This window comes from Podarcis tiliguerta, assembly GCF_965153285.1.
Source record: "Podarcis tiliguerta genome assembly, chromosome: 5".
NCBI classification, from domain to species: domain Eukaryota; kingdom Metazoa; phylum Chordata; class Lepidosauria; order Squamata; family Lacertidae; genus Podarcis; species Podarcis tiliguerta.
The window spans coordinates 63,722,761-63,749,705 of NC_139538.1; the positions used below are offsets into that span (position 1 = coordinate 63,722,761).

At 43.4% G+C, this 26,945-nt stretch overlaps 1 protein-coding gene across 1 annotated transcript; it reads right to left on the bottom strand.

The window, feature by feature from the left end:
* LOC310677874 (lipase member M-like) lies at positions 1 to 26,945 on the bottom strand. Its single transcript, XM_083441054.1, has 20 exons — positions 26,925 to 26,945; positions 26,709 to 26,782; positions 24,378 to 24,488; positions 23,745 to 23,859; positions 22,012 to 22,210; positions 21,379 to 21,488; positions 20,591 to 20,727; positions 18,065 to 18,211; positions 17,716 to 17,787; positions 16,539 to 16,604; positions 14,142 to 14,380; positions 7,671 to 7,779; positions 6,472 to 6,565; positions 5,434 to 5,632; positions 4,449 to 4,558; positions 3,724 to 3,860; positions 2,104 to 2,250; positions 1,316 to 1,387; positions 1,002 to 1,067; positions 1 to 366 (listed from the first exon to the last, which is right to left on the bottom strand). Exons 2-20 carry the CDS (start codon positions 26,709 to 26,711, stop codon positions 139 to 141), a joined length of 2,361 nt encoding a protein of 786 aa, XP_083297180.1. The 5' UTR covers positions 26,712 to 26,782; positions 26,925 to 26,945; the 3' UTR covers positions 1 to 138.

The following is a 26,945-nucleotide window of genomic DNA, read 5'->3' on the forward strand; positions in this document are numbered from 1 at the left end:
ATATAGTGCAAGTGTAGAGTTTTCTGATTTTGTTGCAGAGCATGTAGCAGCATGGGTGTTTCCAATGCTGCTATAGTGTCAGTGGAAGACCAGTATTTTAAAGAAAAATCATTGCATAACAAAAGAGAAATCCCACAGCTATTTCTGCATCAGGTCAAGGATTTCCATGTACATCCGCTGATGAGCATCAATGCCCCAAATGAAGTCCCAGTGGTCCCAGTCTGGATACTCCTTATGGTAAACAAGGTGAGGGATTCGAGACCGCAGCTGCACAGCTTCCTTTGGCCTGCAAACCCAGTCTTGTCCTCCGCTCCACATAGCAATTGGGACTGTGATCTCTTCTATCTTGTAGAAGGGTGGAGTCATCTGTGAAAAGAAGAAAAAATGAGAATAAACTACAGATGCCACTGAAATGTAATCTAAAGCAATTTTAGAATTTCTAAACTCTAATTCAAGGGATTCCCAGCCATGCCTTCTCAGCAAAGCTCAAGAGCCTTGTGGGAGTATTACTATACCAGTCAACTACTATTTTTGGTCGAAAAATTTCAGAGGTGGAAGTTGTGAATGGAGATAATTAGAACACGTGTGTAATGTAGGACACTGGAACCTGGGGCAGAGGGTGGGGGGTACGGTGGGGGAGGTCTGACCCAGGTGTCACCACTGAAGGGGGTGACAAAATGCCAGGCGGTACTCACCACGGGGCCTGCAGTGCACCCGAGCCAAGCATCTCTCCTGGGAGTGACATGGTGGCTTGGGCACCCACAGGCTCCGCACTGCTCCAAACGGTCCACCCGCCGCCTCCCTCTCAGCTGTAGGGCAGCTGAGTGGGAGGAGGCAGGCAGACTCCTTGGAGGCCCCATGGAGCATCCTGCCCCGGATCGCCCTGCTACTGGGCGCAGGGCACGCATGCCACCCCAGGCGCCTGATCGGATTGCTCCGCCACTGCTGGAACCAGACCTTTCCTAGTCATCCTTATCCAATCCAAGCAAAAATATACATACCTGTTTGTATTTATCCATGTTTTTTGGGCCATAATCGAAGTATTTGAATTCCCCAGTTCTACCAGACTAGAAAATGAAACATAACACCAAAGCTGTGTGAGCCTGTGTGCTTCTGCCAAGACATCAAAGCAGAGATTATCAGGAGAGGAAACAATTTAAGAAGAGTATTTCACAATTATTGCTCTATATCAGAGGTAAGGAACCTCAGGCTCAGGACTCAAATGCAGCTTCCTTGTATTTAAACAAAAATCATTATGTTGCAATATTGTAGGTAGAGAACACACAACAGATGTATTTCATTTTCCTAACTGTACCTGGTTCCAGTGGATTAAATTTTTCACAGAAGTATAATCCGGGAATATTGATGTGTACACATCAGTTCGGCTCTGAAAGAAAAGGTGCATTTAAATCTCCTTCCACTTCAGAGGTTTTTGCACCACAAGCTGCAAGAAACAGTGTCTGCAGTTGTGTGCATACCAGGCTTTGAAACACCATACAAAGACCATCCCCCTAGAACTGCAATTTCCAGCACCCTTAAACTACAGCTCCCAGGTTCTTTGGTGCTTGCTTTGAATGAGCTTTAAAGTTTTGGTGTGTATGGAGACATAGTCTTGTGTGGATGTGTAGCATGGCTTCCTGGGATAAGCTAAGGAAGGATAAGTGCTGTGCTGATCAAAAGCAGCCACGTGCTATTGTATTAGTTGCTCAAGTGTATTGCTGATGGCTCAAGGAAAGCATGTATAGATAGGTAACTGGCACCCCTTTAAGAAGTCATAAGTCAGTCCTTCTTAACTTGGAGTTCACAGTGATTCAGAGGCCAGTGACACATCCAACCTTTGACTTTGCAGGAGCCACGTCAGACAAACTCTTGAAAGTGGTCTTATTTTCCAGCAGGTTAAAATCCGTACACCTCAAGCTCGACTTTGTAACTTCTTTATGTTGAAATCAAGCACCCAAAATAATCAATTTTATTATTCATGCTGGAGAGTTTTCCTGATGCTTTTCATATTAAGTATTTTTATTGCTTGAATTAAGCCTATTTGAGCAGTGTGAATAGAAAAGTGTATAGTAGGAGGGATATTTATCAAGCACACATAAATACCGCATTTAAATTTTTCTCGTTGAATCCACTGATAAGTAAAAGAGCTTGTTTGCAGATTGCATCAACCGGTTGGCAGCTGCACTTTTGAGCCAAAAGTTCTTTGAGTTTGGGACTCAGCAGGCAGAATTCTTTCGTGCCAAATATAATCTGTAAAAATCCAGAGACTCTTTACATGGTGAACCAGTATATTTCCTAATACAGCAACAGATGTTCATATTATAATTTTAACCAGGATTACAGATTTTGCTGTCTTGATCAAATGCATTATTTACATAATTACTAATTTTATTTACTTAATTCCTGCATTGCAGGGGTTGGGTTGGTGACACTTAGGGTCCCTTCTATCTCTATGATTTTGCTATATTTATAGGCCAGCTTTCAGTTGTGAAGGCTTCCAAAGCAACTCACAACAAATTACCCATGCTTTGATGATGACTCAACTCATTCTATGTATTCTCCTGCATGCGGATGGGTAAGAAAGTGAAATCTGAGCTAGCTCCCTCTTCTGGCAGGTTCGGTGTGGACAATGAAGGGTTTAGAGCTAGGCTACATGGCCCGAGGCATCTTAATGCTGAAGAGTTATTTAGCCAATCACCCTCTCACAGCCAGTTGGCTCACAGGAATGTGGGAGGGGAACTACTCTTGGGCCCTGCTGGCAACATCACCTCTAAGCTAAGATGAGGCGAGGCAGTCAGATATGTCATTAGCATACTTTAAGATAAGCAGGTAAGAACGAGATATCAGCCAATTGACTGATCTGGTCCTTGGAGTCAGGATGGAAGGCAGTTGCCCATGTTCAACATTGGAACAGTCTCCCTCAGGAGGTTGTGGACTCTCCTGCATTGCAGTGGGTTGGACTAGATGACCATTGGAAGTCCCTTCCAACTCTATGATTGTATGGTGCTATGTAAGCTAGACAGTGGGAGATGGGTCCTCCTAGCTCTTGCCCTGCTGCAGGGGTGGAGTTAGACAACTTCTGCTTATTACAGTTCCCTGTAAATTAAATAAAGTTGTGGCCCATTTTTATACCCGTATGCTTTCCCCTTACCATCATTCCAATGTGTGCGTGTAGAGGGGAGATGAGTGGATCCTTTGCACCCTGCTATTTTCATGGTCCCACTATTTCTCTGACAAGCTTCCTGCTCTGTTCCGCCTCCAGAGGCAGAGACAGTGTGCCCAGAATACAGTGGTACTTCGGTTCTTGAACGTAATCCATTCTGGAAGACCGTTCAAGTTCCAAAACATTTGGAAACTGAGGCAACTGAGGCAGGAATACCAGGTTCCACCCAACACTGATAGTGCCCAGCACACACGCATGATGTCATACATCGCCCCCGCCGTGGGAGGGCATGACAGAGCGACCCACCGCAACATGCAACACATTGGGTTGCCTGGCAGGGCAGCCACAGAGAACATTTTGTGGGTGTCTTGGCACCCGGTGCTCCAGAGATGGCATCTATGACAAAAAGTAAATGAATTTAGTTTTATTTCCCCCCACAAAAGCTAGCCTTGCTTGTTTATTTTTATTTTCCTATAAAACTCGGATAAGAACGTAACACTTGACATTACTGATCTTGTAAACCCTACATGATAATAAGAAAATCACCCTTTTACACATACCTTGAACAATGTGTTAGGCATACGCAGCACTCGTATAATGGGACTTATACTGAAGTGGAGCGTGTATGCAGGCCCCATGGCAAAAAACATCTTTATTTTTTCAGACATTTGAGGGATTACAGAAAATGCAACAAAAGCTGGGAGGAAAAGATGATAAATTCCATTTAGCATTCTTTTAATGGGGAGGGGATGGTGTACAAAGCAAATCAGTATTTACAGTCAAAAACTTGTAACCAAATGAGTAATTTAAATTGTCAACCTGTGTGTATATAGAATTAGACTGGGCAGTTTTCTAGACTCTAGATGCCTAGTACTGTTGATTGGTGTGTACCTACCTGTTATGCAGATGAAAAGAAAGAAGGTAAATGGCAAAACTGGAAATATTGCTAAGGCCCTGCAGTCTATACAAACCACCTTTATGTCTGGACCTCTTCACAGCAAGTCATTTTGAGTCTCAGAGTACAAGTAGGTTAAAGAATGCAATAGGTGTGTGTTGTGCAACAGTGAATGTGATGACAGGGCCGATATTTGCATTCTCCAATCAGCCAGGATGAAGTTCAGCACTCAGCCTTTTCAGTTAATCTGATTCTTGGATAAAACCCACCTGACATGTGTTCCCCTGCATTTCTACTGCCCCTGAGTGTGGGGGGAGAGAGCAAATAATGCAGTCACAGACTACACATGTCTTTTTCACAGCTAAATGCCAACTTTTATGCTTCACATACCTACGGTGGATCCCTGAGCATGGCCACCACAGTAGATTTTATCCCGTCCGGTTTTCTGCAGAATAAAGTCTGTCATGGCAGGAAGGTCATAGATGCCCATTTCATGAAAACTGCAAGTCAGGAGACATCCGTAATAATTAAGTGTGTGTGCTATGCTATGCTTACATGCACTGGCTATTTTAGCGAAGAGAAGGTAAGAAGATTAAATGATCTTCCAATAAATATTTTCCAGGAACATTTGGTTTCAGGCTGAGTGAAAACAGTTTATGGTTACAATCCTGGAGTAAGTCTGCCAGGAGGTAAGCATCCATTTATACCATCACTGACCTCATCACATGTCTAGTGACATCATTAGCAATGTGAGAGTTTTCAGAGGGGCATTCCCTCCAAAAAAATGTCAAGCTCTTTTGCTCAGCCGAATTCTGAATCAAGTCAAGAGTAGTTCACCCATCACTACTTCTGAGTAAATATGCTTAGGATCAAACTATTCAGGATCAGGAGTCTGTCTTCAAAGTCACCTGTGGGAGACGCAACTTGGATTGAGACAGCGCCATGATAGAGCTGGGGTTCTTCTGACCTTTGACCCAATATTCATTAACCCACCCTCAAAACTGTGACCAAAACTGTGCGTATAATTTTCTAGGGCCAAGAAATCAAGCCCCTGCAATGTCCCAGGATCAATCCTGCCACCCTCAATTATTTCTGGGATACTTTCTCTAAAATTCTGGAGATGTATTTCCAGTCAGTGTAGATGCACTGAGCTGAGTTTTCTTTCATTTCCAGAGTGTGTTCAATGCGTATGTCCTTGTGAACTATTGAAAAACATTTTGCACATATATAAAATTATTAAACTTTATCTCATATTGATTACACTTACAAATCATCAAGTATACCTTGTTGAGTTATTTCACACAGGGGAGATCTTCAAAGGGAGAAAAACGCAACAGTCCATTGAGTGCTGAATTCCAGTCTTTTCTGAACTTACCTGAAATCCCAAAATGCTTCTTCTTCAATGGTAAGGTTTTTGTGTCTTCTCGACCAAGAGTTTCCTCTGTTGTTTCCAATCCAGACATCATATCCGGCATCTGCTAGTATGAAACCCAGGCTCTGATGAGGCGTATTTGCTATCCAGTCGCTGCCTTCCAAGTCCAAACCATGAATCAGCAATATAGTGGCCTTTAAGCCTGGAAAATGAAAAAGCTTCAGAAGTTTAAACCTCTATAATGCCACTCATAATGCTCATACTAAGAGTGCAGCATACGGTGGCTAAAATGTTTTGTATGGAAATGAGGAGGCTAGTTTCAAAGAGTCCTAGGTTTTCTTTTCATGGAAAGGAAGACAACTGGCACTGTGTATGACAGAGAGAGAGAAAGAAAGAGAGAAAGAGAGAGAGAGAGAAAGTATACATGCATATCCACCCTAAAATTATTGGATCCAAATCAGAGTGCCCTCAGCAGCTTTCCCCCATATCATAAATAGTTTTAGCAGCTTTACAAAAGAGGAAATTACAGCAGATGTAGTTTTAGTCACATCTGCATTACATGGTTGTTTCATTTGGCATTGCGCATCAATCACAATTCATAGTCTCATGGCCTTTATCAGCATTCTAGCCAATCGCTCACAGGAGGGCATCCCAACTGGTTGTCTGTCAGTCTGTCCTGCACTGTTGGTCCTCCAGGCTGCCTGTTTAAGATGGTACCAAGCGCACTGTCAGGAGGGAGCCAGAGGGAACCAGCAATTAATCGCAAGGAGTGACGTTAACGCTTTATTAGAAGAAACAGGATCAGCTCAGGAGTGCCAGGTCTAATAAGCACAGCAGCTCTTTTCGGTAGACCTTGCCCTGTTGAGGCAGCTGTAGAGACTGAAGGTCTGTGCCAGTAACAGTGTTATTGCACTGTACATTGGTGGTGCTTTTTCCTTATTGGCCCAAACTGTGCTCTTTGAGGAGAAAAGAAGAAGGCTAGTGTGCAAAGAGGCAGCCTTTATTTCCTCTATTACAATCGACTTTCATCCTCAAGTTTACCTCCTGGAATTCTGTTCAGGCTCAGGAAGTAGCCATCCTTTGTAATAACTTCATATTCTTCAGAAGGATATCCCCAGTACCGGATTTTTTCACTCTGCAGGAATTAGAAAACCCTAACATTGGTGTGACGAAATGAGTTTTGTCCTGACTTTACTATGAGTCGAGTTTGGTCTGTTGAATTGTTCATGGGAACAAATATAGTGGAACCTTGGTTCTTGAACCTAATCTGTTCCAGAAGTTCATTCAACTCCCAAAACCGTTCAAAAAACAAGGTGCGGCTTCCAATTGGCTGCAAGAGCTTCCTGCACTAGGATGTTCGGCTTCTGAAAAACGTTCAAAAACTGGAGCACTTATTTCCAGGTTTTTGGTGTTTGGGGGCCGATTTGTTCACCAACTAAGCCGTTCAAGAACCAAGGTTCCACTGTATGTATTTTTCCACTCTTTGTATTCACGTATTGGGGGGGGGGGGGATGAGAAGGCATCTTCCAAGTGAATGAAGACCAGCAAATGAGGAGCAGCAAACAGAGAGTCATAGCTCAAAAAATAAAGATCTTGTTTTAATATGAGGTACAGTGTACCGTATTTTTTTGCTCTATAAGTCTCACTTTTTCCCTCCTAAAAAGTAAGGGGAAATGTGTGTGCGTCTTATGGGGCGAATGCAGGCTGCACAGCTATCCCAGAAGCCAGAACAGCAAGAGGGATCGCTGCTTTCACTGCGCAGCGATCCCTCTTGCTGTTCTGGCTTCTGAGATTCTCTTGCCTCTCTAATTTGAAGAGAGAGAAAACTTAGGTAAAAGTTTTCATTTGCAGACTTCAATGTGTATAAACTTTATATTTTATGCATATTGGACATTGCTGACAGTTCTTCAGTACTCTTGAATAAAAATAACATGGCCCAGGTTTCCCTGTTTGGTCAGGGAAGGCACCAGAATACTGTAGATTCACCATGAACTGGGCCCTTCAGATCCTATTAAAATATGTGAATTTTCCCCAATGAAAGAGAGAGAAAGAATCAGTTTAATTGGGGGCTCACATAGTCAGGCACTTATGTAGATGGCCCAGTTCACTGTGACAGCCACCTGCATGGTAGGAAGATTTGCTGCCACTTTCCACCACTGCATCCCTACCAAACCTGTGAACCAGGGCAAACTATCACTAACACTGCTATAGTGCTGCTTTGTCTCAAGAGCTTAACTTACAATATTCATATATACTTCAGGATTCACTTCTGTTTTGCTCTTGGATTCTACTGGATTCGCAGTGCCTTGTACAACCATCATGATAACCAGCAGCCACATCCTGGAACACCTGAAAAATGGATTATTTTAGAGAAACCTTTTTTCTTTTAGTGATGAAATGGATCTACTTTTTAGTTGAAAAGCTGCTGAACACAAGCCAGTCGTGTGACATGGCAGTCTTAGGCTTCATCCACAGATGCAGCTTGCTCAGATCACAAGCCCCTAGAGCTCTACCCTCTTCTGCTCAGGGAGCATGCATTTCTTTTTGAATTTTAATTGCCCCCATGGAAACTTCCACATTTCCTGTTTTCCCAACATAGTTTCCTGAAAGTGAAGGAATTTTTTAAAAATCATTTTGGGATGATCTAATTGAGAGTGAAGATGCAGTGATGGAAACGCCGTTTACCTTCTCACTGGCATGCCCTTTATAAATTTACTAATCTATAAAGAAAGGGTTTCAGTCCATGAATGCTTATGTTTACGCATGTTAGAATTAAGGTTCAGCAGGTGACTGACATTTCCACCCGATTCAAAATAACAGTAATGCCCTTTATTCCAAGTAACTGAAGAATGAAAACTTTACAGAAAAGCAGAGAAATGGGAACTGCCTAAACTCACATTTTTCAGAGAAGTGAATATTAAGGTGCATTCTGCTTTGTTAGAGAAGGGAATTTTCTTCAGGGCTTAATTAAATATAACACATTATTGGTAATAATCACATGTAACACAACTATTGCCCAAATCTTCATTTACAGAGCCATATTTATTTCCCCCCATTATCTTTATTTCTGTTTTACATGACAGAAAGGGTTTGTGTTTTAAACCAGGCAATAACTGGCCCCTACAAATCCTGGAGACAGACAGTCATGCCATGTATCCACAGCAGTGACCAGATGAAGAAATGACAATTAGAGAAGCACAGAGAGAAGAAAAACCACAGTGCATCTGGTGCAACAGAATTGGACGCCTTCATCTGCCTTACCTGTGAGAAAAGATGTCTCTCCTGTATCTGTCTCTACAGCCACGGCAGCTTCTTTAACTCTCCAACAGTTTGACTTCACTCCTGAAAGTGCGCTCTTAAATTGTCTCCCAAGACAGACGGATGCCAAAAACAAATCCAAATCCAAGTACAAATACAAATCATTAAAAGTATATACTGACTATAATATTTGAGCTCTGGAGAGCTACCAGAGAAGCAGAAACCTAAAAATCTCCAATGCCTTAAAAAAATTCATTGTCCCAAAAGACAAAATGAGGACCGAAAAAGGCCAATCAACTCTCCATGTACAGATGTAAAGAAATACTCACATCTAAAGTTCATATAAATAGTTTCCCACAATGTTAATTTGCTTTAATTATTTTGACATATTCTCATAAAAAAGTCGGGTATAACCGGTTTAATACATAACGCTTGTTTCATCATTCCAGTGCCATGGCTTTCACAACCTGATATTATAGGATTAATCTAAATTATTCTTCCATTTCACTAACGTATCCAACCAAGCCGCCTCATCTTTGCAAGGAATTCTGCCTTTGAAGAGGCATTTCTTTCCCCCTTCCCTTGCATCCCTGGCCCCCCCTGAAATTTGCTCTGGAAAGTTCGGTGCAGATCAAGACAGATTTGGGGGAGCATGGTGGGTGGGAGGAACTAAAGGAAGAGGAAACTCCATTGCACAAGCAGAAGTCTTTGTGTGAACAGGACAACTTTGTTGGCTAAATCCTTTAATTCAAAAGGGTTGTTTCTATACAGTGGACAGGGTGACTTGCATTTAATTTAATTTAATTTAATTTTATTTTATTAGCAGAGTCTGTAACCTGAAGTGTAGTAACCTGAAGCGTATGTAACCCGAGGTACCACTGTATATAGAATGTGTGAGTAAACCACCCTGAGAGCTTGTGATGTAGGGATGGTATATAAATCTAATGAATAATAGTAATAATTTGCCAAAAAAAAACACCCCACAAAACTAACATTAAAATGAGCAATAAAAGACAGAGTTAAAAACTGGAAATAAATAATTCAAAAAAATCATTCTACTCTAAGCTAAAAACATATAGTAGAGAAAGTTGTCTATGTGGTAAGAATTCGCTTCTGCAACACCACAGAACCAAGGAAACTATGTTCAAGTTCAGCATCCAAATTTAGGGACCCAGCATTTATTATAGCTATTTCAGCTGTCCCGTGTTACTATGGCAACCTCGCCTTCAGTGAGGAAAGAGCATCATAAAATCCTCTCAGACAGGGTCTCAGATAGCTTCAAGGATTGCTGATTTACACTCTGCTGCAGAGAATGTCTGCAGGCAATGACCGCTCCCCACATTAAATGGGGTCTGCCCTTTGCGTGGTTGCACCCAGCCCCTGGGCCCTATGTGGCACCATTAGCACAGGCTTGGCTTCGCCTTCCTCCAGGTGGGATAATTGGAGGTCTCCGCCTACCTCAGTCACTTGCCCAATCCCACCTGGGGAAGCATTGCCAAGGTGACCACGCCGGGTAGGGGGAGGGACCACCTGCCCACACAATAGAGGGAGGATCTTACCTGGGACTCAGTTGGATCCAGAGCTTCTCCCACCATACCCTCCCTCAGTTAAGACTTCTTTTGCAGGCTAACCTTTTCTCCGCAGGTACGCGGGCCCTGCTACATCAAGGTTGCTGTTGAAGGCCCGGAAAGGAATTTCCCTGCATGACCCACACCCTCCTCCTCTTAGCGGTGGCGATACCAGGGTTCCCTGTTAAAGGGGTTGTTTGAGGGGAGGCTTTGGCCGTACGCCTAGAGGTTGTCATTGCTCTCCCCTGCAACGGGGGAAGGATCTCTCTGCTTGAACATATGTTCTCCAGAGCCAGCTGGATAACCCTGATGTTCCCCAGATCCCCAGATGTCCTCTCATAATTGAAATTCAGCTTACCTTTCCCTCATCCATCCCACCATTGCATCCAGGCACTAGTCCGGAACCTGATTTGCATCTTCAGATCCAGATTTTGTGGAGAAACAGAGCTGAGCATCATCAGTATACTGATAACATCTTGCCATCAAAGTCCTAATGTACAGTTGAGGGTTTAGGGCCACAGATAATAATCTAGGACCTAGTAGCAGGCACATCTTATGGTGATGATTTTCTCACACTGTCGGGCAGAAGGTAGTAATTCCACAGCAACAACACCCTCCCCACAATTCCCCATTGAGGGGGAACCCCACCAAACCCAACTCCCTATCCTGCAAGGTCTCACCCTGGCTAAGGGTCACAGGCCTGTCTCTTACAGTGCCTGGCCTACAATTCCATTTCCTTATAGACAGAAGGGTCACCCCTGCCCTGTGCCCCCCCATGTACCAACCCACAATGCAGATCCCTCTTGGTGTTGGCCCCTCTCTTATAGCAAAGCCAGGCCCTAGAACAGTGCTTCCTAACTTTTTTTATTTTTTGCCACACCCCACCTAAGCCTGTCTAAAATCCTGATGCCCGCCCCCCCAAACATATACCGTATTTTTCGCCCTATAGGACACACTTTTCCCCCTCCTAAAATGAAGGGGAAATGTGTGTGCGTCCTATGGGGCGAATGCAGGCTTCCGCTGAAGCCTGGAGAGCGAGAGGGGTCGGTGCGCACCGACCCCTCTCACTCTCCAGGCTTTGCGCAGCTCTCCGCAAGCTGTGGGAGCCCAGCGCTGGGCTCCCACGGCTTGCGGAAAGTTGCCTGCATGCTGAAGTCTGGGCGCGCTGAGCTTCCTGCGTGCCCAGGCTTCGAGCTTCCTGCAGCTCTCCACAAGCGGTGGGAGCCCAGCGCTGGGCTCCCACCGCTTGCGGAGAGTTGCCTGTTTTGGGGGCTGGGGTCGGGGGAAGCTGGGGCTTCCCCCGCCCCAGCCCCGCGCCTGGGTGAAAAAATAATTTTTCCCCCTTTATTCCCCCCCCCCAAAAAAACTAGGTGCGCCTTATGGGCAGGTGCGTCCTATGGGGCGAAAAATACAGTAATTCTTATTTTTCAAAAAGTAAACTCCTATTCATGTGGAGGAAGCGTAAAAGGCCATTAACTTGGTTTAACTCATTCTCAAATTGTCCTCCTTAAGATCAAATAGCCCTCCTGTGGGGCATGTGCCCCACATTGGGAACCACAGCCCTAGACTCAGGAACCAGCTTTATTCACTCAGACAGCAATCAAAGAATACCACATATACGAACTAGCAATAAACCTTCTAAACCAACAGGCAGGCCGGCAGGTTTGAAGGCATGAATGGACCATGCAAGATTCACAGGCAGGTGCAGGAAGAACACACATTCTTGCTAGCAAAACCAGTCCCTCCTGCTTAGTTTTCCTGCAAGCCTGCTCTCCTTATTACCTACCAACAAAATAATGTCGGAATAAAAGAACAAAAAGAAGCACATGCTCCAATGAGGAGGCCGACCATGCGATCGGCAAGACCTAGGCGCTGAGGTTTAACCCACAGCGCCACCCGCGACCCGAGGAGGCTTCTAGACTGCTGCTATTCTGTGGATGGGATTGAATTACAGTGGTACCCCGCAAGACGAATTCCTCGCAAGACGAAAAACTTGCTAGACGAAAGAGTTTTCCGTTTTTTTAGTCGTTCTGCAAGACGAATTTCCCTATGGGCTTGCTTTGCAAGACGAAACGTCTTGTGAGTTCTTGCGAGTTTTTTTCCTTTTTCTTAAAGCCACTAAGCCACTAAGCCACTAATAGCTGTGCTTCGCAAGACGAAAAAACCGCAAGACGAAGAGACTCGCGGAACGGATTAATTTCGTCTTGCGAGGCACCACTGTATATACTGGCAAAGTATTAAACATGGCCTGTATTAGATCTGAACGTGTCAAATTTCTGTAAATAATTTTACTTCAGTTATTATTATTTAATAGGTAGTTAACAGCCAATTCAACATTACCTGCTGCTCTGAACTGCAGGGCCCAAGGATGGCCCTTGAGAGTGGTTTGGTGCAGGGATAACCAAAGAAGGATGACAAAAACATCAGAGTGATAAATTCTAATGCTTTATTGTAAGACAGAGGCATAAACTCGTAACACAGCCTGCAGAGCCTCGCCGCCTTTACAGACACAGGGCGAACAGCAGCAGCGAGAGGCTCTCACGACTTGTCCATGAAGTGCTAACAGTGCTAATATGTTAAGCATTATTTATACACAAGGCAAGCTACATAAGCTGGAATCAATAGCCTAATTAACTCACCCATGGCTTAGAGGCTCCCTTTCAACTCTCATCCATCTCAGATAAGGGAATGACTGACAGACAGGCAGTCTGCAGCAGAACTCTCCCAACTAGCTGAACCAAAACTAAGCCTTCAAAGCAGATAGGCCTATGAGCTCATTCTGGTATCAAATAACAATTATAGTAGTCTTGGAGTCATCTTAACTACCAAGATGGCATTTACCAGTCTTCCAGAACAGTCTCATTTTGGTTCAACACAGCTGCATTTAAAAAAATAAAAATAAAAAATCCAATATGAAGGTATCAGTAATGTATTTAGTCTTTTATAATTATAAAGAACAAAAGAAATGAAAGAGATAGTTTATAACTAGCTTTGGCATAAGAATCCTTTGGGGTAGGGAAGGAAATTTGGTGCCAAAATTGTAGAGAATATAGGCTTCCTTTCCTTCCTTCCCCTTCCGCCAGATGTCAGCTGATCTATTACTATCCATTATAGATGGAGTTCAGAAGAATTTTTTAAGATGTTGTGGGAAATGTAAAAATTAAAAAAAAGTTGTGCAACATGTCATCATTTTGGGGAACTTTGCAGTTCAGATTGAACTTAAAAATGAAAATTGTGCCTGTAATATAAAGTGTATTGGACCAGCAGTCAATTAAGATTTGAACACTCTCCCACCCAGGTGCTTTGTTCTATTTTTGTATAAAAATCAATAGGAGTTGTTGGGTTGAAATAAACGACAGACGAGTGACAAGTGTCATACGGGAGGCATCTCTCAAGCATGTCTCGGAGAGTCCCTTTTATTGAATATTACAGCATTGCCACGTATGTTCTTGTTGCTGATTGGTTAACACAAATCATACGCAAGGGTTGCATATAGGCATTAATCATCAATAGATTAAAGGTTGGGAAAAGAACACAGAGTTGGACAGGTATGAAAACCTCTCTATTAAACAATTACTAATGATTGATATATTCCTTATTAAACTAATGATTGAAATAGCAAAACTTAAAAGGGCATAACCATTGCATTCATAGATGTGGTCAACCATGCATTAAGAACAGGTCAGGGTACGACGTTTCATGAACTCAATATGAACTGAACATGCTAGGGTGGGTGAGCACGGAATGCTTCAGCTCAGAACAGTTTGTCAAACTCATGTGCAGAAGCAAAACCTCCCATCAAGGAGTACAACAGCACATGACTTGAATTACTCTTTGAAAACCAGTGGAATAAAAAACTGTCTTCCGCCTCCCTAAAAATCCCAAGTTTCTATTGGGTTTCTCTTCATCATATCAATCACTTCTGAATAAAGGCGTTGAGGTGCATCAAGTCCAAAAAGGAAATTAAAGTGGCTCCAGTCAGGAAAGCACTTGTAGTGAATGAGATTAGAAATTCGAGGTATTAATTTTGCATTGTCCTTTGGGCGAGACAACCAGTCTTGCCCCCCAATCCACACTGCAGTTGGCACAGTCATAGCTTCTATTTTATAAAATGGCGGAGTTTTCTGGAAGGGAACATTGTCAGACTTTAATTAGTGAACTGCCCACGGGACACTCGGTATATAAATGCCAAAAGCAAATAAATAAATGAACATGTTCCAAGTACTGTAAAGTTGAATAAAAGGAAGAATGAGAAAAATAAGTTTCAAAGAATTTGGAAACATGCAGCAGATTATATATTCAAATACAGAAAAGCACCACAACTATAGGGGAGGGGCAATGGACTTTGGGCAAATCCCCTTGTTTGGTAAAACATAAATGAACATTTGAAATTACCAAAGAAATTTAAATTTAAATGTTTTTCCTCAGGGGAAAGTTGTAGAGAATATGAAATGAAGCTAAGACAGTTTGACAAGGGGGGAAATCTATACATTTACCTCATCTTTTGCAATAATTTTGCTACAGTGTTGACAATTTAATGAATTAAGAGTAAGGGATTCTGACATGTATGTAGCAAGAATGCCATACAGTCAATTCCACATTTCCGTGGGGGTTACATTCTGCGGCACTGCAAAAGCCTGCAAACACCACATTCGCTCTCTCCAAACCTCCTTGCTCAAACTCCAATTCTCCACAGGCTTCAAAGATTGATGCGAGGGCTCCTGGGATTACTAAACTCTGGTTTCGTGCCATTTTCATGCTCTCTCAGGGCCGTTTTTGCCCCTTTCCATGCCATTTCCGGGTTCATAGCAATGCACACGTCTGCATACATACCTTGAGCACACATAAATGGGGAGTTGCCTGTATATTATGCTTTCTTTTTTAGTAATAAATATTAATTATTATTTATACCCCGCCCATATTGAAAGTTCTCCACATGAAATATAATAAAAGCAAAGCTAATCTGAAAAGAAAAGATAAAAAGAAGAATAAGAGAAGGAAGAAAATAAAAAGAAAAGTGAAAGTGAATACAAAACTGTCTATTACAATTGCATCATACGCCTTATTCCACTCACCTGGAAGCTTCCCCTTCTTCCCCTAGCCTGAAGATCCTCTCTATCCTGCCTCTCATGCAGGGCCCTTCATATCCCATCTATCACCTTCCTGTGTGTATATCTTCATTAATGCAAAACAGGGAACTTAAATATCAACCAAAACTGGAGGAACTCCCAATTCTCTGTCTGCCAATTATATATATGGCAATTATTCAAAATATTCAGAGCAAACACTCCAGGATAACATCTAGCTATATTATAGAGCTGCTTCTCAGTGTGCTCGGCGTTGTTTTCTCCATCATCCCAGGCATCTCCAATTCACCTTTTTCCACTCAAGAAGTCCAGCCTGTACAGCCAGAAACCTCCAATGCCATTGTAAGGTAAAGGGTAAAGGGACCCCTGACCATTAGGTCCAGTCATGGCCGACTCTGGGGTTGCGGCGCTCATCTCGCTTTATTGGCCGAGGGAGCTGGAGTACAGCTTTCGGGTCATGTGGCCAGCATGACTAAGCACACGGAAACGCCATTTACCGGAATTCCCCCACCTCCCGCAAAAGCCCATAGGAGCCGCGTGCGACTCCTGCGGGCTTTTCGACCAGGAGGGAGAAGGGACTGACTCCGCCAGTCAGTCCCTTCTCCCTCCTTGGGAAAAAGCCCCCAAGAGCGGTGCGCTCTTTAAAGGCTGCGTGGCTCCTACGGGCTTTTCTACGAGGTGGGGGAATTCCCCCACCTCCTAGAAAAGCCAGCAGAAGCCGCGCAGCCCCTTTAAAGAGTGCATGGCTTTCGCCTGCTTTTGCGGGAGGTGGGGGAATTCCCCCATCTCCTGCAAAAGCCCACAGGAGCGAGAAGGGACTGACTCCGCCAGTCAGGTCTTTCTCCCTCCTTGGGGGAAAGCCTGCTTTCTCCCACCGCCAGCCTCAAAGCCGGGTTGGAGAGTAGCGGGAAGGCGTCGCGCACCTTCCCGCTGCCCCCCATCCTCTGGGGCTGGCGATGGGGGAAACGTTGCGGTACCTATTTATCTACTTGCACTTTGACGTGCTTTTGAACTGCTAGGTTGGCAGGAGCAGGGACCGAGCAATGGGAGCTCACCCCGTCGCGGGGATTTGAACCGCCAACCTTCTGATCAGCAAGTCCTAGGCTCTGTGGTTTAACCCACAGTGCCACCCACATCCCAGCGCCATGCATTTACCAACACTAATGTAACAACAAACAACAAAGCACATCCTTACCTGATGGTATTTTTCTTCGTTCTTGCAGCCATAGTCAAAATATTTCAGTTCCCCTGTTTTTGCTGCCTATAAGGAATAAAATTAAGCAGACATTATATTTATAAAACATTAGGTAGGCTACGTATGCAGTCAGCAGGCTAATTTGCACATGTCTCCAAGAAGTTTTTTAAGATGGGTGACAATTGAATTGAACGGACCAGTCCTAATGGCTGGAACTGATTTTTTCCCCTGATTATACCAAAAGTTGCATTAAGCATGCCTGGTGCAATTTTTCAAGCTCTGAGAATGATGTCAGCTCTAAAGTACAGAAGACAATAATTGTCAGGGCAAAGCTGAAGACCAGTTGAAAGCTTTCGGGTATTTCAATGTGACCTGAATTGTAGAATAATAGTTTGCCATAAATACAGTGGTACCTCTAGTTATGGACTCGATCCATTCCGGGGTGCCATTTGCACTCCGAAAAGTCCGCAACCAGAGCGCCACTTCTGCGCGCGCGGCACAATAGAATGCTTCTGTGCACGTGCGAGGTATGCAGAACGCTTCTGCACAGGTGAACACAGAGAAACCCGGAAGTACAGTGGTGCCCCGCAAGACGAATGCCTCGCAAGACGGAAAACCCGCTAGACGAAAGGGCTTTCCATTTTTCAATGCGCTTCGCAGGACGAATTTCTCTATGGGCTTGCTTCGCAAGACGAAAATGTCTTGCGATTCTTGCAAATTTTTTTCGCTCCCCACCCCCTTTTTCTAAGGCACTAAGCTGCTAATAGCCTTTTACCAGCTAATCCGCTAATCCCTTAAGCCTTTAATAGCCGCTAATAGCCACTAAACCGCTAATAGCGCTAATCCGCTAATAGGGTTGCTTCGCAAGACGAAAAAACCGCTAGACGAAGAGACTCGCGGAACGGATTCTTTTCGTCTTGCGAGGCACCACTGTATACACTTCCGGGTTTGCCGCGTTTGTATCCTGAAAAAACACAACCGGAGACTGAGGTAACAAGAGGTACGACTGTATTGGTTTGTGTCTTCAGAACCATGGTTGATGTCCTGCTCACAAAATGCAGCTTCTCTGCCTCCTCTTTCTCATTACATCCTAGGAGCTTCTACATTTAGAATAAAAATCACAACCTCAGCTGATTATTATTTTTAAAAGAAGTACGCATTGCTTTAAAGACGTTACCTGACCCCAGTGTACAATATTTTTTACAGAAGTAAAGTCTGGAAAGTGAGCCTGGTACACATCAACTCGGCTCTGAAAAAAACATTTTAGAAAGACAAACTGTTAATGTGGCAGATACAATGAAAAGGGGCCAACAAGTGTGAGAAACAAAAATCAGTGCATACGCTGATTCAAGAAGAGGCCTTGAAATCTCTCTAAGTCAACCCTTCTATTTCTCTTTTTAAAAAAACGACAGAATGAAAAAGTACCAGAATCAATAGACCTGTAGTCAAGAGATGAAGAATGGGAAACCACAAGCCAAGGGACCAAAAGTAAAAGAGAAAGAAAATAATTAAAGATACATACATACCACATTTAAGCTGTTCTTATTGAAGCCACCTATAAGGTAAAGGCTTTGGGCGCAAAGGTTTTGTATTAATTGGTTGCTGCAAATCTTAGCAATGAATGCTCTCAGACTTCTACTTAATAAGCGGAATTCTTTCGTGCCAAATATAACCTGTGAAACATTAAAAGAATTGTGCACTTACATTTATGTCTTTGTTCTCTTGCACTTATATTTCTCGTATTACACTCATGTGCCCAAGTGACAAATCTAAAGATATATGCAATGAATAAAAATACATATACAATTTACCTGGAAGTAAGCCCCATTTTATGGGACATACTTCTGAGTAGACATGGTTAGAATTGCATTGTTGGATAGCCCAATACATTTTGGCACCTGAGAGGCGAATCACAAAATTCCCACCGCCACCAGAGAAGAAGGAGCTAGTGAAGTTCTACATCAGGAACAAACGTGGGAGGAGACCTGCAGTAACTCCTGTTCATCAAGAAGCTACTGTAGAGGTGGGACTTGGGGGCAGGGCTGCCAAGGAGGCGGCAGATCCAGTCTCTAAGGAGTACGCCACAGCTGACATTGCCACTGCAGTGGCGGCGGCAGGTGATGCGTTCCTTGGAGGCCAGATCTGCTGACCCTGTGGATCCTACCACCTGAGGCAGAGACCTCACCTTATCTCATGAGTGGGCTGGCCCTGATAATAAGTCACAGCAAAGAAACACAGGGGAGCTTCAGGTCACACACAAACACACAAACTGAAAGATTATATTGGGGGTTATAGGGCTGTGTGGACTAGGCCTTGCTCCAGATGCTGACACACATACAGTGACCACACCCTGCTGTCTGTGTGTCTGGTTGGCATGTAAAGTGCCTTTGTGTGTGTATCAATACATCCACACACACATGGAAGCACCTTAAATAATAACAAATGAGCTATATATTCTTTTGTAGGGGAGAAGAACTACTTGCCCCAATACATGAATTGTTTACCTAAGTGGGCAGTTATTAAACCCCGAATAAAGAGAGAAGAAATATTTTATTTCTATCTAAGGAGGCCAAAGACTCAGGAAAGGCGAGCAAAAGCATAGATAGGTATGCAGAACACAAACAAATACAACATGAAATTAAGTTAATACAAAAGCCAATCAGCAGGGTGAGACATACTTCCAACTTACTGCCATCAGTAATGAGAAGCCATAGCAAGATTGACAGCTTAAATAAAGTCCTTAAAAAGTTCAATTTATTTCTGTTGCAAGCTTTGGCTAGGCAAACTTATAATAAAGACTAGCTCCTGCTCTGAATGCCCTGGAGTGCCTCCTGTGGTACTGAGAACCATTTGAAAGAGCATTTGTTGTTATATTACTATATATAATTATATATAATAATGCAGCCATATACACTTTACTCAGCAATGAGTTTTTCGGGGCGTGGCAGGGTAAACCTGCTTTCTTCCTGGCTGAAAGATACTGCTGAATGCTCGGTTTCTTAAAGAGACAACACCTGCATTTAGCTCTAGTTGTTGCCATTCTACTCTGTCCTAAGACATGAATCCTCATTTCCCACTTATTGTGTGGTATCTTACAGCCAGCTTGAGCTCCAGTAAGTTTTTAAGAGCTCTGCTTGGTTTTTCCTCCACCCTCAACAAATTAATCCCCACCCACAAACATTTGTGTTGGGCCTGCAGGGCTTGGACTGGAGTCCTCAGAGAATAACTCCAGGTGTTTCCTGAGACAAGTGCTGGAGATTTGAAACCACATTATGACTAGTTGGGTCCATGCGCAAGGTGCTATCACAACACTGCTGAGCCTTTTAAGAAAAGAACACAGCTACAGGGAGTTGTTGAGCACCCCACCTGTTGGCTAGGGTGGCAAAAAAAGAAAAGAGAAACATGGAAACCAGCCCTGGTTGATTGTTTCAAAAAGAAGTAATGAGACTAGAAGAGGTGATGAGGCAGCCTTAGGAGGGACAAAGAGAAGGAGCTGGGCATTAATTCACTGAGATTAGCTTTGGGGAGTCATTCATTCCCACCAATAAATCTGTTTGCCTAGTCATTTCTCTACCAAACAAAGGTCAATACTGTAAACTGGTGAGAGGAGTTGTAGTGGAGAGGTAATCTAGAGTGAGCAGTCTCCTGTATGTGGCCCCTATGACAAAGTGTGCAACAGATGTTGGACTAAAAGTCATTGGGATTGCAACATGGGGCAATCACTTTTCCCACCAGTCATGGTCCTGATCTTGTTTGGGTCCCCTGTTCTTACTTGCATGTTAACTACTTTCATGCAATTAACATCATTTGATTATTTGATGGCTTCCTGTTACCTCTCATAAAAACGTTAGAGAAGGACACTTTATAAACATTATAAACAATTTGCTGTTTATAAACTTTATAAACAATTTGCTGTTTTAGCAAATTTACCATTTTTGTATTATTAAGCAAACTATACAAGTAGCTTGTCTAAGAAAACTGCATTCTGCAGATTCACATTGTGGGAAACAACTGAATGAATCCATAAAGAGCAAGAACAATGCAACTGATACCTTTAAAAGAAAATCAGGAAAAAATAATATCTGGATTACTGGGCCTTTGCTGTTCTGAAATGTGTACGCAGGAGCAAAAACAAAGAATAACTTGATTTTTTCAGCCACCTCTGGCATCATAGAAAAGGCTATGAAACCTGCAAAAAACAATAATTTATTTACAACGATAATTGGGGAAAGCATAGGAAGAAAAGATCATCAATCAGAAAGGCAAAGGTACAGAAGTCAGTCAGTTTTACTAACTTCCCTGACAAGCAAAAAGTTCTTACTTGGGAACTGGACACATAGTTGTGGGCAAATGTGCATACAGACTTGCATCACACAGAGATTTGTACCAAGCCATGAAGCATCCAGTGTGCTCCCCACTCATACTACAGGGTGTTGCTGGAGATGCACATTAATTATCATTAATTAAGCTCACAAATATTAGCTCTGGGGCTCAGGGTTGAGGTCTTGAACATACTAACAAGCTCATCATCCGAGTGATGGCAAAAAAATGCAGAGATATCTCTAAGAATTGTATTTAGACTCGGGTATCAACCAGTTTGTGCAACTGGTTCTGTGGGTACCATATCTAAGAGCTGTTAAAAAATTGATGAAATAAACTTCTGCAATCACATTGAATCAAAACCTTGTAAGGACAATATTGAAGGAAATTTTGTTACAAACAAAAAAGATAACTTTTGGCTTGCCGAAGCCAAATAAGGAGGAGATGTGTGTGTGTGTGTGTGTGTGTGTGTGTGTGTGTGTGTGTGTGATGACAGCCCTTCTCTATATTTGAAACTTACCTAAAGTAGCACCTTGAGAATGTCCAATATAATAGATCTGCTTTTGGCCATTTTTCTGCAGAATGTAATCTATCATGGCTGGAAGGTCATAGAGGCTCATTTCATGAAAGCTGAGAAGTAGAAACACAAAGTTGGGCATGTAATGCTGGTACACAAGATGTCTTGTCGTTGATTAAAGCAGCAGCATTTCATATACATGAACAGTGTGAGCTGACCATTCATGGATCTCAAGACACAGAAGTCTCTTATGTTTGTAGTCGTAAACCACATGCATTTATTTCCTGCAGCTGAAATCTAACATAAACTCCAGAAATAGATTGACAGTTGGGGAGCAGCAACACAATTAGCTTCCTGGCAGGTGGGTCACTGTTTCTTACTGGGTGGGGCAGATATGAGTGTGGCTCAAACGCACTGGTGGAGCCAATCTGGCAGTTCTGTAGTTACCTGTGCACCATGTCACCTCCCCTTCTTCCTCCTGGTAAGTAGCAGCAAGCCACCTGTCAGGTAGCTCACTTAGCTGCTCAGTGCTGCCCAACAAGCCACTCCTAATAAGCCCCGGTGCTTCATTGCTTGACAGTAATAGACAACTGCATTTGCATTTCAAAGTCTCACCCCCAATTTGTGAGAATCTACCTGAAATTCCAGAATTCCTGTTGCAAGACCGAAAGGTTCTGGTGCTTTCTCGACCAGGACGTTCCTCTAACATTCCCAAGCCAAACATCGTAACCAGCATCTGCCAAGATGAAGCCCAAACTATTACTGGGTATATTGGAGACCCAGGTGCTACTTTCCATTATTAATCCAGGAATCACCAAGACAGCAGGTCTGGAACCTGAAACAGATACAAATAATTAACTTTCGTAAGAAAGACTGCAGCACACTAGGATGGCCATGTGGCCTTCTCTGCAGAGGACAACCCGTTGAGACTGTATAACACCAGTCCTGAAAGACCTATATTGGCTCCCAGTACATTACCAAGCAAAATTCAAAGTGTTGGTGCTGACCTTTAAAGCCCTAAATGGCCTCGGCCCAGTATACCTGAAGGAGCATCTCCACCCCCATTGTCCAGCTCCGAGGGCCTTCTGGCTGTTCCCTCACAGCAAGAAGTGAGATTACAGGGAAACAGGCAGAGTGCCTTCTCAGTAATGGCGCCCTGTGGAATGCCCTCCCATCAGATGTTAAGGAAATACCGTATTTTTCGCCCTATAGGATACACACACAAAAATGAAGGAGAAATATGTGTGTGTCCTATGGGGCGAATGCAGGCTTTCGCTGAAGCCTGGAGAGCGCGAGGGGTCAGAGTTCCCGCAGGGCTCCCAAGGCTTGCGGACAGCAGCCTGCAGCCCGAAACCTGGGGAGCACAGCAGAGCGCGCCCCGGGCTCCGGGCAGCTCTCCACAACCCTTGGGAGCCTGGCAGGAAGTCGCGCTGGTCTCCCAAGGGGTGTGGAGAGCTGCCTGCACCCCGAAGCCTGGGGCGCGCTGAGTAGCGTGCCCCGGGCTTTGGGCTGCTCTCCGCAAGCTTCCCCCGCCCCAGCCCCGTGCCTGGGGGGGGGGGATAAAAAAATGTCTTTATTCCCCCCCCAAAAAAAAAAACTAGGTGCGCCCTATGGGGCGAAAAATACAGTAAACAACTTTCTGACTTTTAGAAGACAGTTAGGGAAGTTTTTAATGTTTGTTCTTTTATTGTGTTTTTCATATTCTATTGGGAGCCGCCCAGAATGGCTGGAGAAACCCAGCCAGATGGGCAGGATATAAATAATATATTATGACTATTATTATTATTATTATTATTATTATTATTATGGCTGGCAGAGGGCTATCCTGCATTTGAAGGCACCCTCTGTTTGTCCAGTCCAAGGCTAGTTTCAAAGAGAGAGCAAGGACTTTGAAGTTTCCCCATCAACAGTTTGCACCCAGACAGCAGACTGAGCAGGCATACAGGTCACCTGATCACAATCATCTCTATGTTGTATTTATATTTAAATTATAGGAATTATATCTAAATTTGCACCTATACTACATAAAGTAGCACCTATGCTACATAAATTTGCACCTATGCTACATAAAGTAGCATAAAGGGCTCCGTAAGTGGACATCCTGCTGCACATTCAAAAAAAATTCTCATTCCTGTATTTTACTATCTAGAGTTGTCTGTGAGATAATACAGCATGTGGGCTGGAAAGGGACTCTGACTTCTGCTTTGAAGGGCCTGAAGGTGGGAAAGACTCTGGTTTGGTGTTCTTGGAAAGAAACTTCTAAGAAACAGTCCTGCCCATAAGATTTCTACTTAATTGCTACTCAGTGTTGGAGCATGCATGGGGCTTGCTATTACATTTTCATTTCTTCTTTCACATTGGAGACCCACCATGTTTGCCTCCTCTGCCATAAGGAATTCTGTTCATGGTTAAATAATAGCCGTCAGCTGTCAGGATCTTATCATGGACCTCACTTGGATAGTCCCAGCGACGAATGATTCCATCCTAGATAAAGGAGAAACAAAATTTTCCAAAATGAAGTACTGTACTTTCAGAAAGGTTGCCTATGCTTCTTGGTCCATTGTTGTTGCGGGATTTAAACTGATTAAATTAAAACCAGAATTCAGATTTTAGCTCATTTTCACATATACACACTTTCCACTTTCGGCAGAATAGGGGACAAATATGAAATAGTATAAAAATTCATAGTATAATGCAATAAGGTTATGTAAAGGATTGTCTCCAAAGCAGCCTTGAATGCATCCCACTGTAAACTAGTTCATTTTTTATTGATGCATGTATTGTGTATGCATACAAATTGTCACTTTTCTCAGCAAAATGCACAGCAGTGCTGTCTCCAAGCTTGAAGCAAATTATGCTCCCCCCACCCCAAATCGCTGTGCAGAGCAACAGGAAAAAGCTCCAGATTCAAAAGGAAAAAGCTCCCCTATATGTGGGGAGGATGAAACTGTAAATAGTGTCAAGCAATATCATGCTCCTTTCACATCCAGAGATGTACTTACAGTATTCAAAAATTGCTCTGGATTTGGCTTCTTTAACTCTTGGAATTCTCCTGAAGACACAATTCCTTCAGTCATGTACACCAAAACAATCATCAGCCACATTTTGATTCTCTGTAAAAAGTAAATAAATAAATGGATCACCCATAAATGGACAACCAACTGGATGCTCTTTCATTTGAAAATCATCAACACAATAGGAATGGACGCCTGAAGCTGTTCGTGATATTAAACTGAATGGAGAAGGTCTGTGCCTATTAAAATGTGGACCAAACTGAATTGCTCCCCCCATCCCACCATGCAGCAGCTTCACTAAAAATAGTATATCAGCCAACTGCCTTTAGTAATCTTTTATCAGGAAGGGCCTTCCTTGAGGAAGGGCATAGCTCAGTGGTAGACCATCTGCTTTGCATGCAGAAGAAACAATCCCTGGCACCTCCAGGTAGGGTTGTTAAGATTACCTGTCTGAAAACCTGGAGAGTCACAGCCAGTCCGAGTAAACAAAACTGAGCTAGACTGACCCTGAGTAGTATATAACACAGCACCCCATGCTTCAGGTCTACCTCCCAACATTCTCCACCATCATGCCCCATCTCCATAACAGCAGATAATCTCCCAACTACTCTTCCACATCTTACCTGGTGATAACTCTCCTATCCCTGTTTCAGCAGAGGACAGGTACATTTGCAAATTAGGACCTGGTTTACACAAAAGGCAGGCAGGGACGCTTCTAAAGGATAGGGCCCTTGCCCTTACTTCACCCCAAAGCAAAGACTTCATTGGCGTTTTCCCTTCATAGTTGACTTGCCAGTAGTAACCCACTGCTAGCAAAGAACCTCAGGATATGGCATCACCTGGAAGTAGTTTCCAAACAAATTCTGATCCGTATGTCAACCACAAATGTGAGGCTTCTCCTCACAATTCTTCCAGCAGCCCATCGGTTCCTCTTCCTTGTCACAGTGCTGCTAGAGAGCTGGGGGAACAAATCTGCCAAAAGTTCCCTGCCCAGCCCCCAGCTGGTCCTGATAGTCCCTTGGCTGCTGCATCCTTAGAGGGCATTCCTTTGTTGGTATTCATAATAGCATAATCCAAGATCTTGGTGATTAAATAATAGAAGCAAAATCTCCAGACAAGTTTTCAGTTGTGGCTGAGTTAGCTCAGTGTTGGAGCGTCTTCATTCATTGCAGGCAGAAGCTTCCATGCTCAATTCCCGACAACTCTAGTCAGGCCCAGGACAGTTCTCTAGATGAAACCCTGGTGAAGCATTGCTAGTTATTGCAGACAGTACTGAGTTAAACGGACCCATGGTCTAACTCAATATAAGGCAGTTGCCAAGGTAACTAAAAAGAGGTGGTGCTAGTTTTTGGTTTTAGCCAGCATGTTTTGGCCGGCTGGCCAAGGATTAATTGACAACACAGAAATATTGTTAGTGACTGGTTCCTCTGGTCAGATATGTAAAACTCCTTCTGTCAGCAAGGTGGTATACTGTTCTTTGTCAGCATTTGAAGCCTTTGGCAAAAAGCCAATCCTATTTCAGACATCCAATCACACCCAAACTTCTAGAAAACCTGTAAACTCTGGGATGCATGCTATTTGCTACTTCACACACTGTTATGCTCCCTGTGATTGATTTCCAAGCCTTGAGATTCCCACAGTGCATGCTGCAGTAACATCCACAAGAAGCCAAAATCGTCTAGGCTCTATTTGTATGCAGAAAACGTGTTTTCTTACCATGTTCCAGAATCTCAAAACCATTGCTGTATCCAGATCAGCTCCTTCTTAAAATCTTGAAAGGTAATATTGCTATGGCTTCATTCAGAACATCCCTCCCTCCTGTACTGATGATAAGCTGAGCCCAAATTTTCTTAAAGCTGAGGTGCAGCTTTTAATGTCTTCTACAGTGGTTACCTCGGGTTACAGACACTTCAGGTTACATACGCTTCAGGTTAAAGACTCCGCTAACCCAGAAATAATACCTCGGGTTAAGAACTTTGCTTCAGGATGAGAACAGAAATTGTGCTCCGGCAGCACAGCAGCAGCGGGAGGCCCCATTAGCTAAAGTGGTGCTTCAGTTAAGAACAGTTTCAGGTTAAGAACGGACATCCGGAACGAATTAAGTACGTAACCAGAGGTACCACTGTACTTCCATTAGGGCTCCCTGCTGCCACCACTGTTCCCTTCTGCTGCTGTCCTAAACTTACGTGCTGCTGATAATTGCTGATAACAACAGATTTTCTAATAGATTATGGAATAGATCCAGCAACCCCATTATCCAACTTTAATTTTTAACCTCCCGCACCCCTTATTTCCATCAAAAGCATTCGAAATACACACCATGTGTGCTGAAATTCACTCCTTCCACACTTTTTCAGTACAAAGTGGCTATGACCCTGGACGCCGGCAGTTGTCTGTAGTTAAAACAAAAAAAAACAACCTTCTCATCCAGCCGCTTGTGGTATTTTTGCAAGCCAGGAAAGTGACAGAACACTTCCACTCCAGAACTTTGCCAGAGGTGGTTGTAGTGAATATCACAAGTCTACATTCACTTACCAAGTTCTGCAGGATCTGCTA

What these genes read in the sequence shown, in the direction of transcription:
- LOC310677874 (XM_083441054.1), bottom strand. An exon ending in TTCTCAAGGTGCTACTTTAG is followed by an intron (nt 20,728 to 21,378) that starts GTAAGTTTCAAA and finishes TGTTTTTTGCAG; the next exon opens with GTTTCATAGCCTTTTCTATG. An exon ending in TTCCTGATTTTCTTTTAAAG is followed by an intron (nt 18,212 to 20,590) that starts GTATCAGTTGCA and finishes AATGTTTCACAG; the next exon opens with GTTATATTTGGCACGAAAGA.